The 27,106-nt window shown below is 40.7% G+C and overlaps 2 protein-coding genes and 1 long non-coding RNA gene across 6 annotated transcripts in view; 2 read left to right on the forward strand and 1 right to left on the reverse strand.

Annotated features, from left to right (window-relative positions):
- Window positions 1-202: 202 nt before the first annotated feature.
- LOC145435844 (uncharacterized) overlaps window positions 203-27,106 on the forward strand; it is a 47,812-nt gene continuing 20,908 nt past the window's right edge. The window contains exon 1 of the long non-coding RNA XR_013914065.1: window positions 203-1,121. This is a non-coding gene — a long non-coding RNA (uncharacterized LOC145435844). The remainder of the gene's footprint in view (window positions 1,122-27,106) is intronic.
- Window positions 2,028-2,827, forward strand: LOC145435388 (uncharacterized; the record flags this gene model as incomplete). Its single annotated transcript, XM_080312662.1, has 1 exon — window positions 2,028-2,827. A coding segment is annotated over exon 1 (543 nt), but the record flags the coding sequence as incomplete, so codon positions are not given.
- LOC145435840 (uncharacterized) lies at window positions 22,683-25,950 on the reverse strand. 4 transcript variants are annotated; one of them, XR_013914062.1, is made up of 6 exons: window positions 25,790-25,950; window positions 25,441-25,575; window positions 24,943-25,064; window positions 24,578-24,686; window positions 24,291-24,517; window positions 22,683-23,473 (listed from the first exon to the last, which is right to left on the reverse strand). XR_013914062.1 is itself a non-coding variant. In XM_080313108.1 (6 exons), the coding sequence occupies exons 5-6, from the start codon at window positions 24,464-24,466 to the stop codon at window positions 23,213-23,215; spliced, it is 405 nt and encodes a 134-aa protein (XP_080169234.1). In that variant the 5' UTR covers window positions 24,467-24,517; window positions 24,578-24,686; window positions 24,943-25,064; window positions 25,441-25,575; window positions 25,790-25,946; the 3' UTR covers window positions 22,683-23,212. The 4 variants fall into 4 exon arrangements, 3 of the variants coding, with proteins under 3 accessions (XP_080169234.1, XP_080169235.1, XP_080169233.1); XM_080313108.1 differs by having other exon boundaries at window positions 24,323-24,517; window positions 25,790-25,946; XM_080313109.1 differs by lacking the exon at window positions 24,943-25,064 and having other exon boundaries at window positions 24,323-24,517; window positions 25,790-25,946.

Below are 27,106 nucleotides of genomic sequence, written 5' to 3' on the forward strand. Positions count from 1 at the left end.
ATCGAGGTACACCAAATAGCAATAAGAACCGATACGTCAAAAGAGTACCTGACAATAAAACAATATTAGATCGGATGAGAAGAACATTCCAATCGCGTCGCGAGGCCATCCTGAATGGGATGTCAACACAGAATCTGTTGGAGATTTATCCGGTTCTGATTGGTGCGCATTGGGTAGGTATGAACAGGGATATCTAAAACTCCGGGATGACGCACTCTCTCGTTATCACTCTCGGCGCCGAGCGACAGGAGTGCCACATGTTCTTTGTTCAGAGTTCACTCTCGCTGAGCTCTTGAGTCGGACGGTTCTCGCGGTTAAGGAGATGTTGCAGTGTTTATTTTACCTAGATTTAGATCAATTTTGAGGATGTAGACTAATATATGGTATGTGATGGATGATCAGATATCCATATTCTAGTGTGCCGGCAATACCAGTATAAATTTCCGGTATTGTGCTACATTTCGTGCAACTGTTTTGATATATTATTAGTTGTCAGGAACACCTGTACTAGTGGGGCTCTTGGTTGTATTCGAAGCATGTTTAGTAGTTTATCAAGTCATTTAATTGAAAGCATAATTCCTCATATATAAAGGCTTCCTTGTATTGTATTAGTAGCTTGAAATACCTGCCCAGGCAATTCATCCGATTTGTATATTTTTACTAAGTTGTTTCTTTATATGAATAACTACTACTAAGTCATTTAGCTGCCTTTCTATCGGTTCACATTATTATTTTAACTTTGTTAACCCAGGGACAATGACTATCACTGATAATTAGGATGGGGTATACAATATGCATGTTGCATTCCTGGGTGCAGCACAGAGTACAGGTATAGTAGTAAAACTGGTGCGACTGCTACACTGTTCAAGTTTCCACGGGACGAAAAATCTAAGGAGAAATGGATCAGGGCGATACCGAGGCAGACCTGGACACTGTCGGTGAACCACAGGGTTTGCTCAGAACATTTCACTCGGGACCATTTTGTAACAAGTAGGCCTACCTGTGACAAGACAGAGCGCCGTGCTCGCAAGCGTAAATCAGCAGATTTATTAAGACTTCGTCTGAAACCGAATGCTATTCCTAATATATTTCCAAAATTGCCAAGTTATTTGAGTAGAACTGCCCCATCTCCTCGAAGCAAGAACACTGGTTCATCAGCTCGTCTGTATCCAGACAATGGGTGCCATTATTGACCTCACGAGTTATTTGGTGGGCAAATATGGTATTGAATACATACTCTCAGGAAAAGTGATGTCCGATCCGACAGAAGCAAGATTTGGGATGTACCGCCAGTCAAATGGTGGCAACTTCTTCATGTCAGTGAAACAGTTGCTTTCGGCAGTGAAAAAAATTCGATGCTTAAGTTTACTCCAACAACGAGGATTGTGCATCGCATGACGTCTCGATCAGTCTGATCATGGAAATTATCATGAGGATGATGCACCTTAGGAGTATTTGGTTGTATTAAGTCTTTAGAAACTAACTGTAGCCTACTTTATGATGGAGAACCCTGAACAACGTGATTGGACATCCAGAATATACTCCATGGAAAAAAGAATAACAAAAAATCTTGAAAGCATGCTGCAATCCATCATCGAAAAGGCCTTTCAAAACTCGATGACAGAATTTCAAAAATCGATCAACGATGGAATCACCAAGCTATCTACTCGTATCGACAAGCTATTTACCAGATCTGACTTGATGGCAAAAGAGATGAAATCCCTTAATGACTCCATGGAGAATATCTCGTCTGAAATGGCAACATTGAAGACGCAAAACTCAATGCTGGATAAGAAAATTGAAGATATTGAGCAAAGTCAAGTTTTTATTTGCAAGGAATATGAAGACCAGAAACAAAACATGAATAAACTTGAAGGATTACTAAAAGATCTCGAAACATGGAAATCATCCGTTGAGGAAGATGTGAGACAACTAAAACAGACCAGTGCAGAAAATTCATGTAGTACGGATGAAATTGACTTGCATATGAGGCGAAACAATCTTGAAGTCCATGGGATACCTTTCACCGCCAATATTGTTTTGTGTTGTGTTTAAACGGAGCCGAATGTTGGCTCCTGTTAATTGATTGTCCGCTGATTGCGATTGATTGGTGTCATCACATAATTACTTTATATAACGGTTGCTCGCGGTGTTGGGTTCTCTTTTGCTGCAATAAACTTCTGTCGTAAGCCGACATCGTTCTTGGTGCCTATAGGGAATACAGGCTCTATACTGGCGTGGTGGCAGCGGTCAAGGAATCGAAACTCTCACCAAGGAAACGAAAATGTCAGCCTCGGCGCGTGCACCGAAGCAGTGGTGTCTAACAAAATCGGAGACGATCACATCTTTTGAAAGCTGGAAGAGCAATCTCAAATACTGCTTGAGCATGGACGCTAACTTTGCACCATTCCTCGCCGAAAACGCAACGTGGCAACGCTACACGAAAGCCGATGCTACACGTGGTTTCACCGACGACGACGGAAATGCTCCGGAGGACCGAAGAAAAACGGCCCATCAAAAAGTGCAATTGTTGGAACTCATGCTTGGTCAAGTAGCAAATTACTGCCCGATCATCTCCAGAAACATGTTTATTCAGAAGAGCACTTCTATGGAGTCGATTTGGCAAACTATCAGGTCTCACTTCGGGTTCCAGCGAACAGGAGCCCATTTCTTGGATTTCGCAGAAATTCAACAAGAGCCAGATGAGAAACCTGAGGATTTGTTCCAACGTATAACATCATTCATAGACGACAACCTGTTGAAAGCTGGCGACAACATCAGCCATCATGGGACCGACGTGACAGAAGACGAGGAAACCTCTGCCACCGTCAGTAGTTATATAGATCTCTCGTGACGCGCCATTGTGGCTTATGGGATCTCTGGTGAGGTGCCGCGAAACTCGTGTTGGTGATGGCACCCTTTTGACCCCCCCTTCCGCTGGTGAGGTGCCATGTGTTCTTATGGGATCTCTGGTGATGGTACCCTTTCGGGTATAGGCTTCGTCGGTGATGTGCCGTGAAAACTCGTGTTGGTGATGGAACCCTTTCAGACCCCCTATCGCTCGTGATGTGACATTGTTTCTTACGGGATCTCTGGTGGTGTACCATTGGTTCTTATGGGATCTCTGGTGAGGTGTCATGTGTTCTTATGGGTGCGGTCGTGACTCGCCTTTTCGGATATAGGCCGCGGTCGTGATTCGCCGTGAAAACTCGGGGTCGTGACTCGCCTTTTTTGCTATAGGCGGCGGTGGCATGCTAACGTGAAAACCGGGGGTGGCATGCTAATGTTTTTAGGTATACGTGCGGCGACATGCTAACAACGATAATGTGTCTGTCATGTATTCTTACGGGATCTCTGGTGATGTGCCATTGTTTCTTATGGGTGCGTCGGCATATCGTACTTTCTGGTATAGGAATCTCTCACACGGTGTTGAATATGTATCAAGTAAATAGTCACGAGTATCGCTAAACAGGAAATTGACTAAACCACAGTGCATTGTGTGATTTTGAAAAACAGATGTTCGCGACCGCGTTTCGACATTTGTGACCCACTAAATACATCCGTTTTGGAAACGCGTCCTGATGTGAGGATTTCGAGCGCGCACTATCGAATCGATTATTACACTAATCCAGTCAGTACTATTACATACAGGAGTATTCAGTATTCAGCAACGACACGAAAAGCGACCAACAAATAACCGCACTCGTAAATTAACACCTCAAAAAGTGTAAAATAGATTGAAAATCCCGCGATCGCTAACAAGATAATGTCTCGGGTATAACCATTTTAGTGACTTGGTGTAAAAGACATACCGATCGCTCACAAGGTAATATTTCGGTAATTATTTTGTCACAGAGCCGGCGCAGACGGTGATTCGTAAACCAACAATTTGACACTTTCTGGTGGTCGCTATATGTTTTGACACTTCGAACAGTGGCTGACTTTAGTTGCGCGATAAGAATTATGAGAATATTCAATCAATGTATCAATTTGCCAACCCGAAATGAAACTTACTACACAGCTCAAGTTGATTCGTATCTGAATGTGTTAATTCGGTACAATTCTAATTATTTCGAGAAATCTTTTCGTGATCTTTTGACTCGACCGTAACCCGAATATTACTGACGCCGACTTTCAGCCACATTGAATTATTCGCACACCAGCGCCGCTGTTTTCACAACTATAACTCTACAAGAATCAAGAATCACAAGTATGTGCATTATACAGTTATTGTCTTTATCAACATGAAATGAAACTCTTAACAAAAACACACATCTTATCCCTCGTCAACTCTATCATGAAAATCCTCGAGTCCTTATCATCAAAAATGTTATAGCGCGGCGTCGGAATCCATTCGTGGGATGTACTAAAGGTAAATCCAAATAATCCAGAATGAAATATTTAGACTTTGACATTGTGTGAATTGAAATAGATTGACAAACATGACTAACAACTTTCAACCCAGTCATATTTAGAGATTATACGCACATTGATTCGAAACAAGTAATGAAACATTACAACTCTATTCGCGACCTGTCTTTACGTTTGTCAAAGAGAGTTTCAGAAATATTATCACTATGACATCTCAACATTTTAACATCTTGCCATCAACAAAAGAGTAAAATCCAAAAACTTTGTCAAGTAAATCCGTTTGTAACTCACCGAACCAAAGCAAAAAGTGTCCATACGAAAAGTAGACAAGACTACGCAAGTAATCACTACAACCCACAATCATATCAAGTTCGGTTTTAGGCATATACCACCAACTCGTCTTTTTTGTTCAACTGTAAAAGTCGTTACTATGCCGCAAGATAAAGTAATTACTACTCGGTATATTTTATAAACCAAAGTAAATACTACTCGGTGCGAGGTTTGAGATTACCATATTACATTTTAGTATACGAGATTTGAACGAACGCACCAACGTAGTTGAGAATTCATTTCTTACAATCGAACGCAGGCGTTATATCAAAAATTATCATGATGTAAACATATGAATTGACACATTGATTCGACATATGTAATAGTTGATCATGACTTGATTATTAAATTATTTGCGTTAATTAGACCCCGCGTTGTGGTAAATGTTATGACAGCAACAAACTTTTCAGTACCAATGTTATTAACATATTAGGCTGTAAAACTATACTTGTCTGAAATGTTCTTGATAGGAAAATTACTCCACCTTGGTAAAAATCACTCTGCGTATCGCGGATATCAGAAAATATTTCCAGTAACCAAGACTAAAGATGAAACGACAATATCGGTATTATTACATTCAACAATCAGTACAATTATTAAAATCTATCGTTTGCGATAAACAGCACTAAAGATGTAATAATTCCAGTATTCATACATTGAACATCCGATACAAAATGCTTTATTATCCCGATTCCCAACGGGTAATTGAAACGACTAAGTGTAGAATCAGTATATTACAATATCGTTACTATTGAATCCAACGATTTATTGTCAGAATTTGTGACAGAGAATTGAAACATATGCACTTTACAGAGTGTGAAAATATCACTTTGAGTACCGAGTACCGTTCGAAGCTAGCGATCAATTCTTAATCATTTCAGTAACTCCCCATTGTGCGTGCTAAATGTAAAATATCGCGAGGTTATACACTCTAAGACTTTGATTATTGCAAAAGTAAATTGTGATATGTTTGTTAGATGCATCCAATTCAACTAGAAGTGTCCAGTGCCCAACACTCGTAATATCGAAAAAGTACTTGCTACACTGTTATTTGCTAAACGTGTTTTGCATTGTTGTTCATTTGTAGTATTGATTGAAATTGTTCTTGAACCCTCAAATAATAATTCCCGACATGAAACCAAGCCACTGAAAGTCGTTACCATCGCGAAGATACAATGTGTACGATGTTTGTCAATTGTGTCCTACCTGGCCAACAGAAAACAATTTTCACTAGCTTGGTAATGAAACCGAAGTCTCCATTCGATATTTTGTTTGTGTCAAATACTTTGCAATGAACACATTTGCGTGGTTGAGCTTTACATCATCAAGCTGTTATTTGTAAATCAAGATTTCGGTAAACTTGTAAATGTATCGTTTAACTAACTGACATTTAGTGATTGGGAACCACACCAAACGATACACATCCATCTCCGAAATACTGCATTGATCTTAATTTCCATCATCGTGATAATCGAAGTACATTTCTTTCGAATTCATAACAATAGGCTTTTCTATGGTATGATAACTTTTTGACAAGTTATGCTTAAAAGATTGGTTGCATATCACTAAAAATAATATACCACACATATTATTACTGTTACTCCATTCATCGGTATTTTTTCCGTTGTCGATTTTCAAACGAGTAAAATTTATTACTTGAGTTGCTCTGCTTAATGTAAATGTAAACTCGCCCGTCTTTCAACAACAAACAATGTTAAAAAAGTATGCAATCAAACACAACAAGTTTTACGATACTAATTATTATCCCACATAACCCATTTCTTACCGAAGACATATGAAATATATTCATGTTACACGAAAACATTCGCTCATGCTACAAACCTGTAAAATGATTGGTGGCGATTTCAAACTATTTCGATACCTCAAGAACTTTATTGTCTGAATGGTTGTTCATGTATCGTAATAATCAAGTAGTTCAACACAGAACTAGTATTAACAGAAACACCAGAGTTGTTTACACAAAAGTTGTATGTGTACAGTATACAAATATCATGTGTAAGTCCAGCACAATTGTGGTATCCATACGAGTTTAGTTAACACAATTTACGACACCGAGGTCGCCTCATCTTTCGTAAGACAACAAACCAAGGCTTCAGGATATGTCCATGTCATAACAATAAATCAGCTACTCCAACAACAGAGTACATATGTTTTCTAGTTACGGTGCTTACATCTTACACACAAATCGACCTACTTTGCTAACGAAAAGTGCTGAGTCATCACATGGTTGTCCTCACAACAATACAACTAAAACATACTATCATACAAAATGGTCGTTATAGTTTGCACACCCACGATACAACGTACAAGTAGCAAGTCTCGAGAATCCAGTTATTCAAAAAAAACGTGAAAGTGTTCCTGCGCCAAGTCGTTATGTTGACGAAAGCGTATATTGTAATATCATGATCGATTTGCATTCGTTGGTCACAAAATGTCACTACTCTGAATAATTATTTTTCACTCAAAAGCATACTTGTCGCCAATCGTTTTCATCAAGCACGAGTTCAAGAAACCTGCTACGACATGAATTCCGATTTAGTTTTACAAATATTTTATAATTGTTTTTAGTAACACTATATCAATGTCATCAAGTTGAGTGTTTACGATATTAGTGTGTAGGTGTGTGTGTCATACTTGGAGGATCCGTATTACAATTGACTCGAATTGACTAAATGTAAGAAGGGTTGAAATGTTTCGAATCGATTCATAAGTGGTCTTCGTTGTGGTTTTCGTCGGACATACAGCACGAACTAACTGTCGACTCCTCTCTGTTGTACAGCTACTGGGTAATCGAAATGCATTAACATGTAAACAACGATCTTGTTTCGTCACACCAAAAATATGTTCACTGTCGCGATACTCTGCACAAGACGTGCATAGCCTTTTCACACTCGTAATAGTAAACCAACGTCAAGCGATAACTTTTAACAAGACCAACGACACTGAACCCACGACGTTTACCTATGTAAAATTACCACTTTCACTTACCAGTCCATCGTTTACCTGACTAAACATATTATTTTCCTTTGGAGATCTGACGTTTACCCAGAGTAAGAAACCATTTTCACTTGTAAATATATTTTTTCCTTGGCTAACAAACCTTTTTTCACTTGGAAATATATTTTTTTCTCTGCGTAACAAACCTTTTTCACTTGGAAATATATTTTTTCTCTGGGTAACAAACCTTTTTCACTTGGAAATATATTTTTTCTCTGGTTAACAAACCTTTTTCACTTTGAAATATATTTTTTCGCTGAGCAACAAACCATTTTCACTGAGCAACCAACCATTTTCACTTGGTGGTCCGTCGTTTAGCCGAGTAAAAATATCATTTTACTTTGGAGATCTGGCGTTTACCCAGTGTAACAATACATTTTCACTTGGAAAAATACTTTTACCTGGAGTAACTAATCATTTTCTCCTGGGTAACAATCCCTTTTCGTCTGGAAACTATCATTTAACTGAGTACCAATACCGTTTTCACTTGGAAACACATTTTTCCCTGGGTAACAATACCATTTTCGTTTTGAAAACTGACAACCACACCGGCCAATTTGATATTTTTGTATATTGTTACAACGAACAGTGACGGAAATATACACAGACTACCGGTTTCAGAGTATACCTCCATCAGTCGTATCACATCAATATCATCGGTTAACCACATACAATATGCTCTTGTACACAGAAATGCGTGTTTTCGAAAATTGGACAATAGGCTTCGATAGTTCTGTGATGTCCGGGTTCGTGCTTTGGGTTTTCCAGAGTCAAAATGTCTGAATAAAACACCTCCTTGACGATGGTTGGTATGTGGATAACGGTGTTCGGAAAACGGTTGGATTTATGTCACCCATCGCGATAACAATTCCAGGTCGAGTTTTCCTCCCGCATGTTTACTATATTGTGTCTTTATTGGTCAATGTATGTCTCGACATTCAGTTTGAAATCGGAAACCCTGATAAGTATGTAACCGGATCCGGATATCAACTCTGAATCGATAAACCAACGAGCAATATTCAAAGTAAACATGTTACACCCTGTGTTTCCACGAAAAAATACCATCCAGACATACGTCGCGCTTGTTTGCCCACACCAGTATACGCGTAAATGGAGGTGTGTGACATTGCATGCAATGTGTTGGTATACAAACATCGATCCAGAGACATTATCATAGCCGGTAGTTTTGATGTAGATCGAATGTCACCCGATAACAATGTCATACCAATAAGCCACATTGCAATGACTCTGAGTCTGCGCTATTACATCGATATTTTGACACCGTTCACTGATTTACTCGATGGTTTTATCGCGTTGTAACATTACAAGATAGTTATGACCCTATCTGCAGACAGACCACCCAGATCAATTGGATACATCGGTGAATATCCATCATGTTGTCGAGACCGAAGTTTTCTGCTGAGGCTACAGCGTTTCACCAATGTGAACTATCGAAGTACGGTGCTCGAAATGATTGCGATCAGTCTTTCACTAAATCACGGGATGTCGCTACTCCCACATAACGACTCCAGATAAATATCGTGAACAGTGGTTCTGCAAATCTCGGACTGATACTGTGATCCAATAAGGTGTGTTTCTGTGAAGTTTACAATCGTACACCACACTACCTCGCGATTTCACACGCAATCATAAAACACATCATCGTAAGGGTCCAGTTCGTCCGGTGACATTTCGAAACGGTCATCGCCACAATAGATCGGTAACATTTTGAAACGACATCGTCACTATTGACATCGATTCTGTTGGTCATGTCAATCCGTTTTACAAAGTACCGTTTTTCAACTCCCCACACCATAGTGTTACGACACAGACAAGAAGCGTCGGTGGAAATAATAAAACACGGAAGGCACACTTTGGTGTTATTTGACATGGATTTTACACCCGACGAACCTCACATTCGAGCGATGCATTTGAATGGCGATTGTATTATTGATGTCCAGGGAAAAGAAATGTATCGATTTATCGGTTTCGTACATATCCAGCAAAAACCTGGGAATATGATTGTGCACGGTTCGCATATTCGACTGTGAACGCTCTATTGGTATATGCTGTATTGTTCACTTTCACCGTCGTGCGAATAACCCATGTTACGGTTCCATGTTTGTGTGTCTGTATGTCATGCTTCAGATTGACTCAGAGTCATTGCAATGTGGCTTATTGGCATTGTTATCGGGTGACATTCGATCTACATCAAAACTACCGGCTATGATAATGTCTGTGGATCGATGTTTGTATACCAACACATTGCATGCAATGTCACACACCTCCATTTACAGGTATACTGGTGTGGGCAAACAAGCGCGACGTATGTCTGGATGGTATTTTTTCGTGGAAACACAGGGTGTAACATGTTTACTTTGAATATTGCTCATTGGTTTATCGATTCAGAGTTGATATCCGGATCCGGTTACATACTTATCAGGGTTTCCGATTTCAAACTGAATGTCGAGACATACATTGACCAATAAAGACACAATATAGTAAACATGCGGGAGGAAAACTCGACCTGGAATTGTTATCGCGATGGGTGACATAAATCCAACCGTTTTCCGAACACCGTTATCCACATACCAACCATCGTGAAGGAGGTGTTTTATTCAGACATTTTGACTCTGGAAAACCCAAAGCACGAACCCGGACATCACAGAACTATCGAAGCCTATTGTCCAATTTTCGAAAACACGCATTTCTGTGTACAAGAGCATATTGTATGTGGTTAACCGATGATATTGATGTGATACGACTGATGGAGGTATACTCTGAAACCGGTAGTCTGTGTATATTTCCGTCACTGTTCGTTGTAACAATATACAAAAATATCAAATTGGCCGGTGTGGTTGTCAGTTTTCAAAACGAAAATGGTATTGTTACCCAGGGAAAAATGTGTTTCCAAGTGAAAACGGTATTGGTACTCAGTTAAATGATAGTTTCCAGACGAAAAGGGATTGTTACCCAGGAGAAAATGATTAGTTACTCTAGGTAAAAGTATTTTTCCAAGTGAAAATGTATTGTTACACTGGGTAAACGCCAGATCTGCAAAGTAAAATGATATTTTTACTCGGCTAAACGACGGACCACCAAGTGAAAATGGTTGGTTGCTCAGTGAAAATGGTTTGTTGCTCAGCGAAAAAATATATTTCAAAGTGAAAAAGGTTTGTTAACCAGAGAAAAAATATATTTCCAAGTGAAAAAGGTTTGTTACCCAGAGAAAAAATATATTTCCAAGTGAAAAAGGTTTGTTACGCAGAGAAAAAAATATATTTCCAAGTGAAAAAAGGTTTGTTAGCCAAGGAAAAAATATATTTACAAGTGAAAATGGTTTCTTACTCTGGGTAAACGTCAGATCTCCAAAGGAAAATAATATGTTTAGTCAGGTAAACGATGGACTGGTAAGTGAAAGTGGTAATTTTACATAGGTAAACGTCGTGGGTTCAGTGTCGTTGGTCTTGTTAAAAGTTATCGCTTGACGTTGGTTTACTATTACGAGTGTGAAAAGGCTATGCACGTCTTGTGCAGAGTATCGCGACAGTGAACATATTTTTGGTGTGACGAAACAAGATCGTTGTTTACATGTTAATGCATTTCGATTACCGAGTAGCTGTACAACAGAGAGGAGTCGACAGTTAGTTCGTGCTGTATGTCCGACGAAAACCACAACGAAGACCACTTATGAATCGATTCGAAACATTTCAACCCTTCGTACATTTAGTCAATTCGAGTCAATTGTAATACGGATCCTCCAAGTATGACACACACACCTACACACTAATATCGTAAACACTCAACTTGATGACATTGATATAGTGTCACTAAAAACAATTATAAAATATTTGTAAAACTAAATCGGAATTCATGTCGTAGCAGGTTTCTTGAACTCGTGCTTGATGAAAACGATTGGCGACAAGTATGCTTTTGAGTGAAAAATAATTATTCAGAGTAGTGACATTTTGTGACCAACGAATGCAAATCGATCATGATATTACAATATACGCTTTCGTCAACATAACGACTTGGCGCAGGAACACTTTCACGTTTTTTTTGAATAACTGGATTCTCGAGACTTGCTACTTGTACGTTGTATCGTGGGTGTGCAAACTATAACGACCATTTTGTATGATAGTATGTTTTAGTTGTATTGTTGTGAGGACAACCATGTGATGACTCAGCACTTTTCGTTAGCAAAGTAGGTCGATTTGTGTGTAAGATGTAAGCACCGTAACTAGAAAACATATGTACTCTGTTGTTGGAGTAGCTGATTTATTGTTATGACATGGACATATCCTGAAGCCTTGGTTTGTTGTCTTACGAAAGATGAGGCGACCTCGGTGTCGTAAATTGTGTTAACTAAACTCGTATGGATACCACAATTGTGCTGGACTTACACATGATATTTGTATACTGTACACATACAACTTTTGTGTAAACAACTCTGGTGTTTCTGTTAATACTAGTTCTGTGTTGAACTACTTGATTATTACGATACATGAACAACCATTCAGACAATAAAGTTCTTGAGGTATCGAAATAGTTTGAAATCGCCACCAATCATTTTACAGGTTTGTAGCATGAGCGAATGTTTTCGTGTAACATGAATATATTTCATATGTCTTCGGTAAGAAATGGGTTATGTGGGATAATAATTAGTATCGTAAAACTTGTTGTGTTTGATTGCATACTTTTTTAACATTGTTTGTTGTTGAAAGACGGGCGAGTTTACATTTACATTAAGCAGAGCAACTCAAGTAATAAATTTTACTCGTTTGAAAATCGACAACGGAAAAAATACCGATGAATGGAGTAACAGTAATAATATGTGTGGTATATTATTTTTAGTGATATGCAACCAATCTTTTAAGCATAACTTGTCAAAAAGTTATCATACCATAGAAAAGCCTATTGTTATGAATTCGAAAGAAATGTACTTCGATTATCACGATGATGGAAATTAAGATCAATGCAGTATTTCGGAGATGGATGTGTATCGTTTGGTGTGGTTCCCAATCACTAAATGTCAGTTAGTTAAACGATACATTTACAAGTTTACCGAAATCTTGATTTACAAATAACAGCTTGATGATGTAAAGCTCAACCACGCAAATGTGTTCATTGCAAAGTATTTGACACAAACAAAATATCGAATGGAGACTTCGGTTTCATTACCAAGCTAGTGAAAATTGTTTTCTGTTGGCCAGGTAGGACACAATTGACAAACATCGTACACATTGTATCTTCGCGATGGTAACGACTTTCAGTGGCTTGGTTTCATGTCGGGAATTATTATTTGAGGGTTCAAGAACAATTTCAATCAATACTACAAATGAACAACAATGCAAAACACGTTTAGCAAATAACAGTGTAGCAAGTACTTTTTCGATATTACGAGTGTTGGGCACTGGACACTTCTAGTTGAATTGGATGCATCTAACAAACATATCACAATTTACTTTTGCAATAATCAAAGTCTTAGAGTGTATAACCTCGCGATATTTTACATTTAGCACGCACAATGGGGAGTTACTGAAATGATTAAGAATTGATCGCTAGCTTCGAACGGTACTCGGTACTCAAAGTGATATTTTCACACTCTGTAAAGTGCATATGTTTCAATTCTCTGTCACAAATTCTGACAATAAATCGTTGGATTCAATAGTAACGATATTGTAATATACTGATTCTACACTTAGTCGTTTCAATTACCCGTTGGGAATCGGGATAATAAAGCATTTTGTATCGGATGTTCAATGTATGAATACTGGAATTATTACATCTTTAGTGCTGTTTATCGCAAACGATAGATTTTAATAATTGTACTGATTGTTGAATGTAATAATACCGATATTGTCGTTTCATCTTTAGTCTTGGTTACTGGAAATATTTTCTGATATCCGCGATACGCAGAGTGATTTTTACCAAGGTGGAGTAATTTTCCTATCAAGAACATTTCAGACAAGTATAGTTTTACAGCCTAATATGTTAATAACATTGGTACTGAAAAGTTTGTTGCTGTCATAACATTTACCACAACGCGGGGTCTAATTAACGCAAATAATTTAATAATCAAGTCATGATCAACTATTACATATGTCGAATCAATGTGTCAATTCATATGTTTACATCATGATAATTTTTGATATAACGCCTGCGTTCGATTGTAAGAAATGAATTCTCAACTACGTTGGTGCGTTCGTTCAAATCTCGTATACTAAAATGTAATATGGTAATCTCAAACCTCGCACCGAGTAGTATTTACTTTGGTTCATAAAATATACCGAGTAGTAATTACTTTATCTTGCGGCATAGTAACGACTTTTACAGTTGAACAAAAAAGACGAGTTGGTGGTATATGCCTAAAACCGAACTTGATATGATTGTGGGTTGTAGTGATTACTTGCGTAGTCTTGTCTACTTTTCGTATGGACACTTTTTGCTTTGGTTCGGTGAGTTACAAACGGATTTACTTGACAAAGTTTTTGGATTTTACTCTTTTGTTGATGGCAAGATGTTAAAATGTTGAGATGTCATAGTGATAATATTTCTGAAACTCTCTTTGACAAACGTAAAGACAGGTCGCGAATAGAGTTGTAATGTTTCATTACTTGTTTCGAATCAATGTGCGTATAATCTCTAAATATGACTGGGTTGAAAGTTGTTAGTCATGTTTGTCAATCTATTTCAATTCACACAATGTCAAAGTCTAAATATTTCATTCTGGATTATTTGGATTTACCTTTAGTACATCCCACGAATGGATTCCGACGCCGCGCTATAACATTTTTGATGATAAGGACTCGAGGATTTTCATGATAGAGTTGACGAGTGATAAGATGTGTGTTTTTGTTAAGAGTTTGATTTCATGTTGATAAAGACAATAACTGTATAATGCACATACTTGTGATTCTTGATTCTTGTAGAGTTATAGTTGTGAAAACAGCGGCGCTGGTGTGCGAATAATTCAATGTGGCTGAAAGTCGGCGTCAGTAATATTCGGGTTACGGTCGAGTCAAAAGATCACGAAAAGATTTCTCGAAATAATTAGAATTGTACCGAATTAACACATTCAGATACGAATCAACTTGAGCTGTGTAGTAAGTTTCATTTCGGGCTGGCAAATTGATACATTGATTGAATATTCTCATAATTCTTATCGCGCAACTAAAGTCAGCCACTGTTCGAAGTGTCAAAACATATAGCGACCACCAGAAAGTGTCAAATTGTTGGTTTACGAATCACCGTCTGCGCCGGCTCTGTGACAAACTAATTACCGAAATATTACCTTGTGAGCGATCGGTATGTCTTTTACACCAAGTCACTAAAATGGTTATACCCGAGACATTATCTTGTTAGCGATCGCGGGATTTGCAATCTATTTTACACTTTTTGAGGTGTTAATTTACGAGTGCGGTTATTTGTTGGTCGCTTTTCGTGTCGTTGCTGAATACTGAATACTCCTGTATGTAATAGTACTGACTGGATTAGTGTAATAATCGATTCGATAGTGCGCGCTCGAAATCCTCACATCAGGACGCGTTTCCAAAACGGATGTATCCAGTGGGTCACAAATGTCGAAACGCGGTCGCGAACATCTGTTTTTCAAAATCGCACAATGCACTGTGGTTTAGTCAATTTCCTGTTTAGCGATACTCGTGACTATTTACTTGATACATATTCAACACCGTGTGAGAGATTCCTATACCAGAAAGTACGATATGCCGACGCACCCATAAGAAACAATGGCACATCACCAGAGATCCCGTAAGAATACATGACAGACACATTATCGTTGTTGGCATGTCGCCGCACGTATACCTAAAAACATTAGCATGCCACCCCCGGTTTTCACGTTAGCATGCCACCGCCGCCTATAGCAAAAAAGGCGAGTCACGACCCCGAGTTTTCACGGCGAATCACGACCGCGGCCTATATCGGAAAAGGCGAGTCACGACCGCACCCATAAGAACACATGACACCTCACCAGAGATCCCATAAGAACCAATGGTACACCACCAGAGATCCCGTAAGAAACAATGTCACATCACGAGCGATAGGGGGTCTGAAAGGGTTCCATCACCAACACGAGTTTTCACGGCACATCACCGACGAAGCCTATACCCGAAAGGGTACCATCACCAGAGATCCCATAAGAACACATGGCACCTCACCAGCGGAAGGGGGGGTCAAAAGGGTGCCATCACCAACACGAGTTTCGCGGCACCTCACCAGAGATCCCATAAGCCACAATGGCGCGTCACGAGAGATCTATATAACTACTACCGTCGAAAATCTTATCGTCGTTATGTGGCTACAGACCCTACATAGAGATTTACCGAGACACGTGAAGCAGCGTTACGGCACAGAACTACGTAGCCGCACTCTTGCCTCAATTAAACCGGAAATATCCCAGGCGCTAAGTTCCTTGATGGACGAAGTGAATGCTGCAAACGAAACACGCGTTATGCGTTCTTACCAAGCTCCATCAAAAACTGCGGGTCAGGACAGACGACAACGCAACAAGGTGTGCCCGTTGTGCAAAGCCGCAAAGCGTCGGGTTACAGGACACTATCTCAGCCAGTGCCCATTCTTGCCTAACGACGATAGGCGATTCATCAACTCGCACTCGCTCGTTGTTAACGACGGAGAAAAGCCGATCGAAAATACCGACCATATTGACACAGTAGACTGTATTCACCCTGTCAGCCGTGTATCCATAAAATGTTCTCCATTCCTACAGGTGTACCGCAACTCGCTATGCATCAACTTGACTTTGGATTCCGGCGCTACTGCAAATCTTATTCGAGAGTCGACAGCCAATCGTTTGAAGATTCCGATTGTCAAAACATCTCACCAGGCCTTGCAAGCAGACGGAGAAACTCGTCTACCAGTTGTTGGAGAGATCTCGACGACATTCAGGTTAGGAAAACATAAACTTGCGTTCCCCCCCCTGGTTGTGCGAAAACTAGGTTCTGGCGCCCTGGCTGGGATGCCATTTTTCGTTCAAAATGACGTTGGCATACGGCCAAGCCGAAACGAGGTTACTTTGGGCGACGAGAGGGTGAAGTGCCGGGATATCGAATTACTACGAACATTCAGTAAGACACAAGTTCTGCGAACGAAGTGCACTAAGACTATATGGCCCGGCGACAACCTCGAACTACAGGTAAATACAAATTCGTCGCTTATTGTAGAGCCGGTTTCGTCGCACAGGATCACCTCACAAGAATACAGGTGGCCGAGCACCCACGTTGCGGACATTAAGGATGGTAAACTATGTCTTGTAAACGACACCGACCTTCCCATTAATGTCTCCAAACATGGTCACGTGTCAAGAATAGTACCTTTGGGGGACGCCCCCGAGGCCCCGGAAACCTTTCTCCCGGACACTCTATCCAACACGCTCGACTACCAACTAAGAGGTACTGTACCTTGCGTCTCGATTGACCCCGATGGTATTTTAGACGATGATATCCGCAAGCGGTTCTCCGAATCGATAAAACAACACGCTGGCGTCTTTAAAAAATCGATTGGTCTTTACAATGGGTCTCACGGAAATTTTGAGGCAGTCGTGAATATGGGCCCTACATCCCCACCTCAGCGTAAAGGGAGAGTCCCTCAGTATTCTAGAAACCGCCTCTTGGAATTGCAGCAGAAATGTTATCTGCTCGAGTCCCAAGGTGTTCTTCGTAAACCGGAGGAGTTGAGTGTAACAGTCGAGTATCCAAACCCTTCATTTCTCGTTAATAAACCCAGAGGGGGTACACGTCTAGTTACGGCCTTTTCCGACGTCGCACAGTATTGCAACCCACAGCCCTCGCTGATGCCCGACGTAGAATCGACTATTCGAAAAATTGCTGGCTGGAAATATCTGATAAAGACTGACCTAACTAGCGCGTATTACCAGATACCATTGTCAAAATCGTCAATGAAATATTGTGGCATCGTTACCCCATACAAGGGAACCCGCGTATACACTCGTTGCGCTATGGGCATGCCAGGGTCCGAAACGGCTTTAGAGGAACTAATGAGTCGTATCGTTGGAGATTTATTACAGAACGGAAAGATCGTGAAAATCGCCGATGATTTGTACTGCGGCGGAACCAACCCAGTTGAAGCATTGGATAATTGGGTATCCTTCTTGAAAGCCTTGGCACCTTCCGGTTTGCATTTATCTCCCGACAAAACCGTGATTTTGGGATGGGTGTGGCAAAATGGAAACCTTCGAGCAAGCTCGCATCGAATTTCCTCGCTAAGCAGTTGCGAACCACAGAAGACTGTGAAGGGACTACGCTCGTTCATAGGCGCGTATAAGGTACTTTCCAAGGTAATACCGCAGTGTTCTTCCTTCCTAGCACCGTTCGATCATGCCGTTGCCGGCAGAGACTCGTCGAACACCCTGGAGTGGTCGGAGACATTACTGGGCCAATTCAAATCCGCTCAACGTCACCTCAATACAAACGAAACGATCCCGCTACCGGCACCCGATGATGAGCTATGGATAGTTACGGATGCTTCACCAAAGGATAAGGGCTTAGGCGCGACGTTGTATTCGGTCAGAAACGGGAAAAAGTATTTTTCCGGTTTCTTTAGCGCTAGGCTTAAAGGTCATCAACATTCGTGGATACCTTGCGAACTCGAGGCGCTGGGGATAGCTGCGGCACTGAAGCACTTTGGGCCATACGTGCTACAATCCAAACACGCAGTAGGTATCCTAACTGACAGCAAGCCATGTGTGCAAGCAGTCGAGAAGCTACGACGCGGCGAGTTCTCCACTTCAGCCAGGGTATACTCTTTTCTAGCGACAGCATGCCAGTATCGATGTTTCGTGAAACATTTACCTGGCTCGCTTAACCAACTATCTGATTTTTCAAGCAGGAACGCTTGTAACCGCAGAAATTTCAGGCCTAATCTGGGTACACGACGTAGCACTGTCAGCTGTCTTCGCTCTGGTTGAAACTTCAACACGCGTCTTCTTGGGTGAAGTACGGTTTTTAATGATCCAAATTCCCAGCGATTATACAACTGACCAAATAATTTATAACAATCCAAATTCTTAATACAAACAAATAATACGAATTAAATAACATCAAAGCCAAATAGAGCCCTAACTACAATAATACGTCCCTAAACTAAACGATTCAAGCCAAAGCATAATATGCGACCGATATCACGCAGTGCACCACGTGAAGTGATAGATCCATGGCGCCAATACCATCATTCATGCGTCATAAAGAATCATTGGTCCATAGCGAAGGTGGTATTCTGCGACAACACCCTTACCCCCCAAAATGGGAAATTTATTACGATAAATTTATACACATTTTTTCACAGGTGAACCAGCAACTTCCCAAAACCATGCGAAAAAACAAATGCAACAAAGCAACGAATCAATTAAATTGTATTGAGCCAAAGTGTCACTCTAGGCATTGTGACGCAATCAATAACGAAAACACATACTGTAGTAAACAACGAGTGCCGTAGTAAACAATGGGTACCACAGTAGTGAATAACAAAACACCGAGTATTGAACAAGCGATGTTCTAGTGAATGAAATGAGATCATGTTGACGAGCTCTGAATAAGCACCAACTTAGTAATGGGCCTCTCAAGCTCAGAATTTTTTGTTTTGATACGAACCGACCTTACCAGGTCGTCTTTGCCAGGAAATACTTGTGTGACACGGCCCAGAAGCCATGTATTTCGGGGCAGGTTATCGTCCATGATTAGGACAATATCATCGATTTTTAGGTTACATTTACCATTAATTCATTTGGGCCGTTTTTGGAGCCTTGGCAAATACTCTAGGCGCCACCTCCTCCAGAAAACGTCAGCCAAATGCTGAGCCTGTCTCCAGCGTCTACGGGAATAATTGTCTTTTTCATTAAATATGCCTGGGGGTAAGACAGGACCTTGTTTCAAGAGAAGCAGAGAGTTTGGAGTTAAGGGTTCAAGATCCCAAGGATCATCAGATACCGTTGTGATTGGACGATTGTTCACAACTGACTCACACTCACTCATCAGGGTTGCTAGGCACTCATCTGAGAACACTTGACCATTGCAAATTGCCCGTAGGATTTGCCTCACCGTCCGAATTTGACGTTCAAAAATACCACCATGGTGAGATGCCCTGGCAGTTTGAAATATCCATTTGATATTTTTCTTAAGCAAGCATTCATTAATTTGCACTTGATTCCATTTGTTGACAGATTGTCTAATTTCTCGCTCCGCCCCAACAATGTTTGAGCCATTATCTGATCGAATTTCAAGAACTTGACCCCGACGGTTAGTGAATCTTTCCAACGCCATTATAAATGAATCGGTTGTCAAACTGTGGGTCAATTCAATATGAATTGCCTTTGTATTCAAGCAACAGAATATCACCCCATAACGTTTCTCAATGCTACGCCCTCTTTTAACGTCAAAATGACCAAAGCAATCCAAAGCCACATATGAAAAGGGTGGCTCATCCGGAATGAGCCGATTTGCTGGAAGATTTGACATTTGCTGCGACTCTGGCTGTCGCTGCCGTTTGCGACATATCACGCAATCATATATTATTTTTCTCAATTTGGGCTGAGGGCGCACAATCCAATATTTTTTACGGACCATTCCCAGGACATGCTCACGACCCGAATGCCCTGATAATTTGTGATGCCATTCAAAAATGGCAGAAGCAATCATGCTATCTCTTGGCACTACAATTTGGTGTTGATTTTCATAAGCAATGGGGGCTTCCATTATTCTGCCACCAACCCGCAGTAACCCATTTTCTATAAAAGGCTTCAACCTGCACAAAGTACTTGCAGGTCTAAGATTTTGACCACTTGCAATCGCATGCATTTCTGTAGCATAAAATTTTGCTTGCTCATGTTTGATAATTTCTCTTTCCGAACGCAACAGTTCATCTGTTGTTAATAGCCCTGCAGGGAGCGATTCATTACCGCCAGATGTTCCTCTAACCTTAGAGAGCAACCTATCTTTGTATCGTAACACCCAAGCAATCACCTTCTTGAGTTTGAACCAATTACAATGTTTTTTTATTGCCTCATCCATGAATTCAATACCAGGTGTAGGAACATCACTCACTACAGTTGCAAGACATGTTTTTTTAGTTTTTACTGAATCAATTACGTCCGAACACATTTCACAGACACTGTCTGTGCTGACCTTTGTAAAGTTGCAACTGACGGGCAATTTGCCATTGCCCTTTATTTCACTTCTCTCACACGCCACGGCCCAACCAATCAATGTGCGAACGGCGTAGAAATCGGCCAGCCCATCAACCACTTCTCTTGGTCGATGAATACTTCTATTATCAAAGCCGATTAACAATTCAACATCACAGTCCACATCAGGAATTGCAATTCCATTGAACTCAGGAAAATCTTGGATATCTTCCTGGAGTGGCATTTCATATTTACCCAAAGGTATCTCTTCGGTAGATACCAGCGTTGAAAGGGACACCCAATCATTACCATTATATGCCGATACTTATACATTGTCAATTAAAGTTTCTGTTTTGTGGCAACCAACGCCATTGAGAGTTTTTACAGCCACGCTGATATCCCTACCTTTAACACCCATTCTTTTGAGCAATGAATGAGTAATGAATGAATTTCTACTTGCTCCATCAAGCAACGCTTTGGTGGTAAAAACGTTTCCACCATTGCCGACACGCACTTTTACCGGCAACCCAGGCAATAATGCACCTGCTTCCTTTTGAATACTACTAGCAAAACTACTCGTCGTTTTGTCAGATTCCGAATTTTGTTCCGATTTAATCAATTCAATTGGCTTATGACTTTGGGAAGGATTGCTATCAGGTGGATGAAGTAATGTAGTGTGCTTACCGAAACATTTTGCCTGAGAGCACGGCTTTTTACGGTAACATTCTTTACTGAAATGCCCTGCTTGAAGACACGAAAAACACAGCTTGTTTTGCTGAACAAAATTATGCCTTTGTTCAAAATTCATTGCTCGAAAGATATTGCATTGGTTGAGAAAATGAGTTTGCTTACATTGCGGACAACATGATGCAGTTGAACTCTCCATCTGTGTAACAAAACTGGTTTTGCTTCCTTTAGGATTAACAAACCTTTCGTTACTCAAGGACCAATTTATTTTAGGCTTTGTTTCCAACTCTCGAGATTTCTTTCGAATGTAATTTGACAAGTCAAGCATGGTCAATTTTTCCCTTTTTACATTCACAATATTATCCACAATGGATCTCCATCCACTTCTCCATCCTTCCGGCAATCTATCCTCAACTTTGTCAATTACCATAATGTTGTCAATTTCATGCAAACTATTTGTGCCCATTAAAGTTTCTCTGCATGAAACCAGTTTCGCCCAAAACATTGCCAAACCATCCCTATCGTTTTCAGAAAAACGAGGACCTCCAAGTATGGACTCCAGGCAACAGCGACTGATTTGATGTTCTTGCCCATAATTTTCATTCAATATTTTCCATGCCTTATCAAAGCATGAGTGTGAATCAGCATGCAAACAACCTTTGATCAATACATGCGGGACACCCTTTGTATACTTCATTAGATATTGAAGCCTATGTTGTTGTGTTAACGCATATGGCTCTACTAAAGAATTGAAAGCCATTTTAAAATCATAAAAATCACTGGCGTTTCCTCACTGTAAAAATTATTGTTGTAAATTTACGACAAAAAGCCTGGTGATTTCCAATACAGGCTTACAACCATAAGCTTGCGAACTCATTACAAGCTAACAGCCATAAGCCTGTAAGCTCACTACAGCCATAAGCCTGTAAGCTCACCATACAGCCACAACCCTGTAAGCTCACTACAGCCATAACCCTGTAAGCTCACTACAGCCATAACCCTGTAAGCTCACTACAACCATGAGCTTGTAGCTCTCTCTCTTTTCTCATACCTATAATCTTGCACCTGATACTGGCAGTACTCGACAGTACAACTATCATGATGCACGGTGGTCATAATTGTTCACAAATCAATAGAAAGAACAGGCATTTTGTATACAGCAAATGAATATGAAGCAGAAGCAACACATGCAGCAGGAACAGTAGTAACACCAGCGGTCAGCACAGTATGGAACAATAACAAAAGTGTCACGACTTGGCCATCAGAGACCTATGTTAATAAGATTGAAGAGGTCAAAGTAAAGGCAAGATCACATTATTCAGCATGGGAACTTGGGTAAAACCTAATGTCATAATTTATTGCTCAGGGGCAGCAATTGCCACGTGCTGATACTTCTCGTAGTATAGTAAATGAATGGAAAGTACTCAAGTACTCTGAAACAGTTAATTTGGCCAGATACTAACTTATTCCACTTCTATTTGTACTTTACAGAAGTAGCAGAGTAAAAATTAAGTTCAGAGCAGTTCAAAATGTGATTTAGCACTCCAAAAAAGCTAAATTTTCTTGATAACCGATCATTCTTTACATCAATGTCCATTAGTTGTAAAATCAGTCGAATCACTTTCTATATCACATTTTATCACAGATTGAAGTGACTGCAGATGGTACACGCAGTCCCTTGATTTTACCAATGCAGATGGATAAGAAATTCAATGTGTTATTCACACTGCGCTCGAATTGGATATTAAATACCCAATGCAGGGATAGAATGATAGCCAAAGCATATGCAAAATCTACAAGGACATTAATCTTAATCCCATCAAAGTGTACCGTCCATATCTTTTTCCCAGTGTCCAAATGTATGATTGGGTTTGGTGATTCCGAATCATCCTGAAAAGAAAGGTACATCTGTATATTGAAAGGCAATGAGAGTAGTACGACTACGAGAGTAATTTTTTATCAAACAGGTGTAATTGGTCCAACAATGACGGGTACAGCACTTACTAACACACTGGTTCCCAACCGTTATGCCGCGACACACTAGTGTGCAATTTATGTCTCGCAAGGGTGCTTCAAGAGATTTCTTCTACATTAGGAAATTATGCGCGAAATACTTCCAGTCTTTATACAGCAAATGATCATTAATCTAAATCGGCTCTATCTGACAAATCAAAATTGCTGTCATGCCCAATGTTCCCTCCAAGCTGCGCACAAAAAATTCGAAGTGATAACCTTTTTTTTCGTGGTTACGTACTGTTGTCCAAGTAACCGCGCAGTGAGTGTGTGCTGACTCGTAAAAATTAGAGGGAACATTGGGCCCGCCTGCAATCAATACCCCGCTTGAATTCGCTTTACTTGGCATATCCTCATCGTCTTCCTAATTACCAGCGAGAAATGAACCCACTTGGAAGTGACGGTCCCGTTCAAAAATTTGACGAACATAGCCATCCACATTGCGATTGTTAGGTAGCGTATCAGTACTGCCGTTAAAATGTAGGCGCAAAGTGCAACGTAACGTTATGTTACAGGTGCCGAATATGAGAATTGAAAAGTATAGTTGATCAAATTATATCAGCTAACAAATTTCCCCGTCCCAGTTTGTTGGAACTATAATTGAGCTGCAGGTGGCTGCCAATAGAACTACAGCAGTGGTTCTCAACCGGTGTGCCGTGAAAATTTTAATTGATATGAATCAGTGGTTCTCAACCTTGAGGTTCCCATGAAATAGCAGTTTCATACTTCGCCCGCAACATCAGAACTTCTGGGTTTCTTGCATCGTGGGCTTGCCGTAGGCGATTCTTCAGCAAGAAGCCGTCTCCGCGGGCCAGTCCGTCCGAACTTTTTTCTGTTTGCTAGGAGAACCGGGTCGTCTGTGTCTTTCATTTTCCGATGCTCGTTATATATTTTGTCGTTGAGCCTCGTTATCCATGAGTGCTAAAATGTATCGAATTTGACAGAGTGTGATATTTCCAAACTGCAAGCCTCAAAACTTACATATGGCGGAAGAAAATTATCTTCATCAGCCGTAACTAATTTCAGAATTGGATATTTCCGAATTAGAGCTGAACATGCCTCTTTTCTCGCATGCGTTGGCGGAGAAAGTCTGAACAAAAAGTTCACGTATATAATCAACCTGATTGCACTAAAATTGGTACACAGTGAGTTGGGCTGTGGAAGTAACAGAGCTGAACTGGAGTAAAACATGGCCATAGCATCTGAAGGGAGCACAAAGCCACAATCGACGGGAATTATTTTGCGCCCCTTGCGATTTGCCCCACAACTCATAATTAATTATTGCCGCATATAATTCTAATTCAACATTTGGAAATTTTCTCAGCAATAGCCATAACCTTCCTTACCATCAGACTATCCTTGTCCATGTCTGATAACCACTGCACTAGTATATATAGATCACTAGAACAGCCATTTTCTGCACCCGAGCTGAACTTGCCTGTGTTCTTGATACGAGGGCGGATAATGTCTGAATGGAAGTTTGCATGTTTTATGTTATCAAAATCAACGTAAATGCGCCAAATATCAGTTTGGCACTCAGCGCTCAGCCCGGTGTGAGCATGTAGGTTATAGTTGTCACAAGTCACAATGTGCTTCGGGAAATAGTACCTAATCACACTGATGGGTAGTGAGTAATGAAATACTTATAATTTTTCAAATAAGTTGAGGTAGCGTTGGTACAACTTTGTGTCACTTTCTGAGTGAAACAGCATGAAATAACCATCACAGTCACAGTCATTTTCCATTGGTCGTGAATAGGCATCTTGCAATTTCGAAAGCAGTCAGTACTGAAATCTTGTTAAACGTTCACCAAACACATATCTTACAAAATTTAAAATACTTACTCGACTACATCTGTTCATTTTCTTCCGCAGTATAGAGGCTACGAGATCAGTCATGATTGATGGAACATTGTTGCGTTGTTCGGACTTTTGCAGACCACAGGGTAGGCCTACATCTCCAGCACTTTGACATATCACCTGCACGATAAAATTGTGCTGAATTCTACACCATCAAGTATATCCGATGGCAGAGTATCTTACCAATCTTAAGTGTCACTAATAGATTCACAATGCTGACACATCAATTGGAATTACACAGACCATATACAAGGCAAATCTGTCACTTTTGAAGCATCTGTAACACAAATATGCCAAGTAATTAATCAACTAGACCTGTGAGGCCGAAATTTACCTGAATTTCTCTTTAAATTCAATTTTAACTGGCCGTCGTTGGAATCAGCCATCCCAGACAACATCTTAGTAACAGTAACCAATGCTGACATCGTCTACTTCATGGAATACGTCCGTAATAGCAAACAGGACTAATTCTATATTCTGCAAAGTCACCAAATCACATATAATTCTTCTACGTACCAATCTCTTGACTGCAGTTATCAATTGAGCACGACTGCACAAGAATATATAGGCTATATAATATAGCCATCGCAGCGGTGGAATCCCTTTCAATAAGATAATACTGACTGAAAAACTTGCCAACTTTCCGGAGGAAGGTTGGTTCGATTGGTTTGAAATAAGGACAGATTTGTTTGAAATGAGGAGAGTCTCATGTTTGAAATGAGGATAGTCATGTCAGAAATAAGGATAGTCATGTTTGAAATGAGGATAGTCGCTATATTCACTATAAAGTCAGTTGCAGTACCAGGCACGACTTCCCAGTGGTAACAAAGTCCGAACACATCCCAGACATGATGTCCGAACACGCCCCAGACACGATGTCCGAATGGCAGCACAGGCCGAACACACCCCAGATGATGTTCAAACACGCGCCAGACACGATCTACGAGTCTCAATACAGGCCTAACACGCCCAAGACACCATGTCTGAATCGCAACACAGACCGAACACGCTCCAGACACGATGTCCTAGTGTCAACTCAGATCCGAAAACAACCCAGACACCATGTTTGAATGGCCGAACATGCCCCAGACAAGATGTCCGATTGGCAGCACTGGCCGAACACACCCCAGACATGATGTCCAAACACGCCCCAGACACGATGTCCGGTTATCAACACAGGCCGAAAACGCCCAAGACACCATATCCGAATGGCAACACAGGTCGAACACACCCCAGACATGATGTCCAAACACGCCCAAGACACCATGTCCGAATGGCAACACGGACCGAACACGACCCAGACACGATGTCCGATTGGCAGCACAGGCCGAACACACCACAGACATGATGTCCAAACACGTCCCAGACACGATGTCCGATTGGCAGCACAGGCCGAACACACCCCAGACATGATGTTCAAACACGCGCCAGACACGATGTACGAGTGTCAATACAGGCCTAACACGCCCAAGACACCATGTCTGAATGGCAACACAGACCGAACACGCCCCAGACACGATGTCTTAGTGTCAACTCAGATCCGAAAACAACCAAGACACCATGTTTGAATGGCCGAACATGCCCCAGGCAAGATGTCCGATTGGCAGCACAGGCCGAACACACCCCAGACATGATGTCCAAACACGCCCCA

This window comes from Botryllus schlosseri, chromosome 3 (assembly GCF_051294905.1).
Source record: "Botryllus schlosseri isolate E-star chromosome 3, Bs_hap1, whole genome shotgun sequence".
Taxonomy (NCBI): domain Eukaryota; kingdom Metazoa; phylum Chordata; class Ascidiacea; order Stolidobranchia; family Styelidae; genus Botryllus; species Botryllus schlosseri.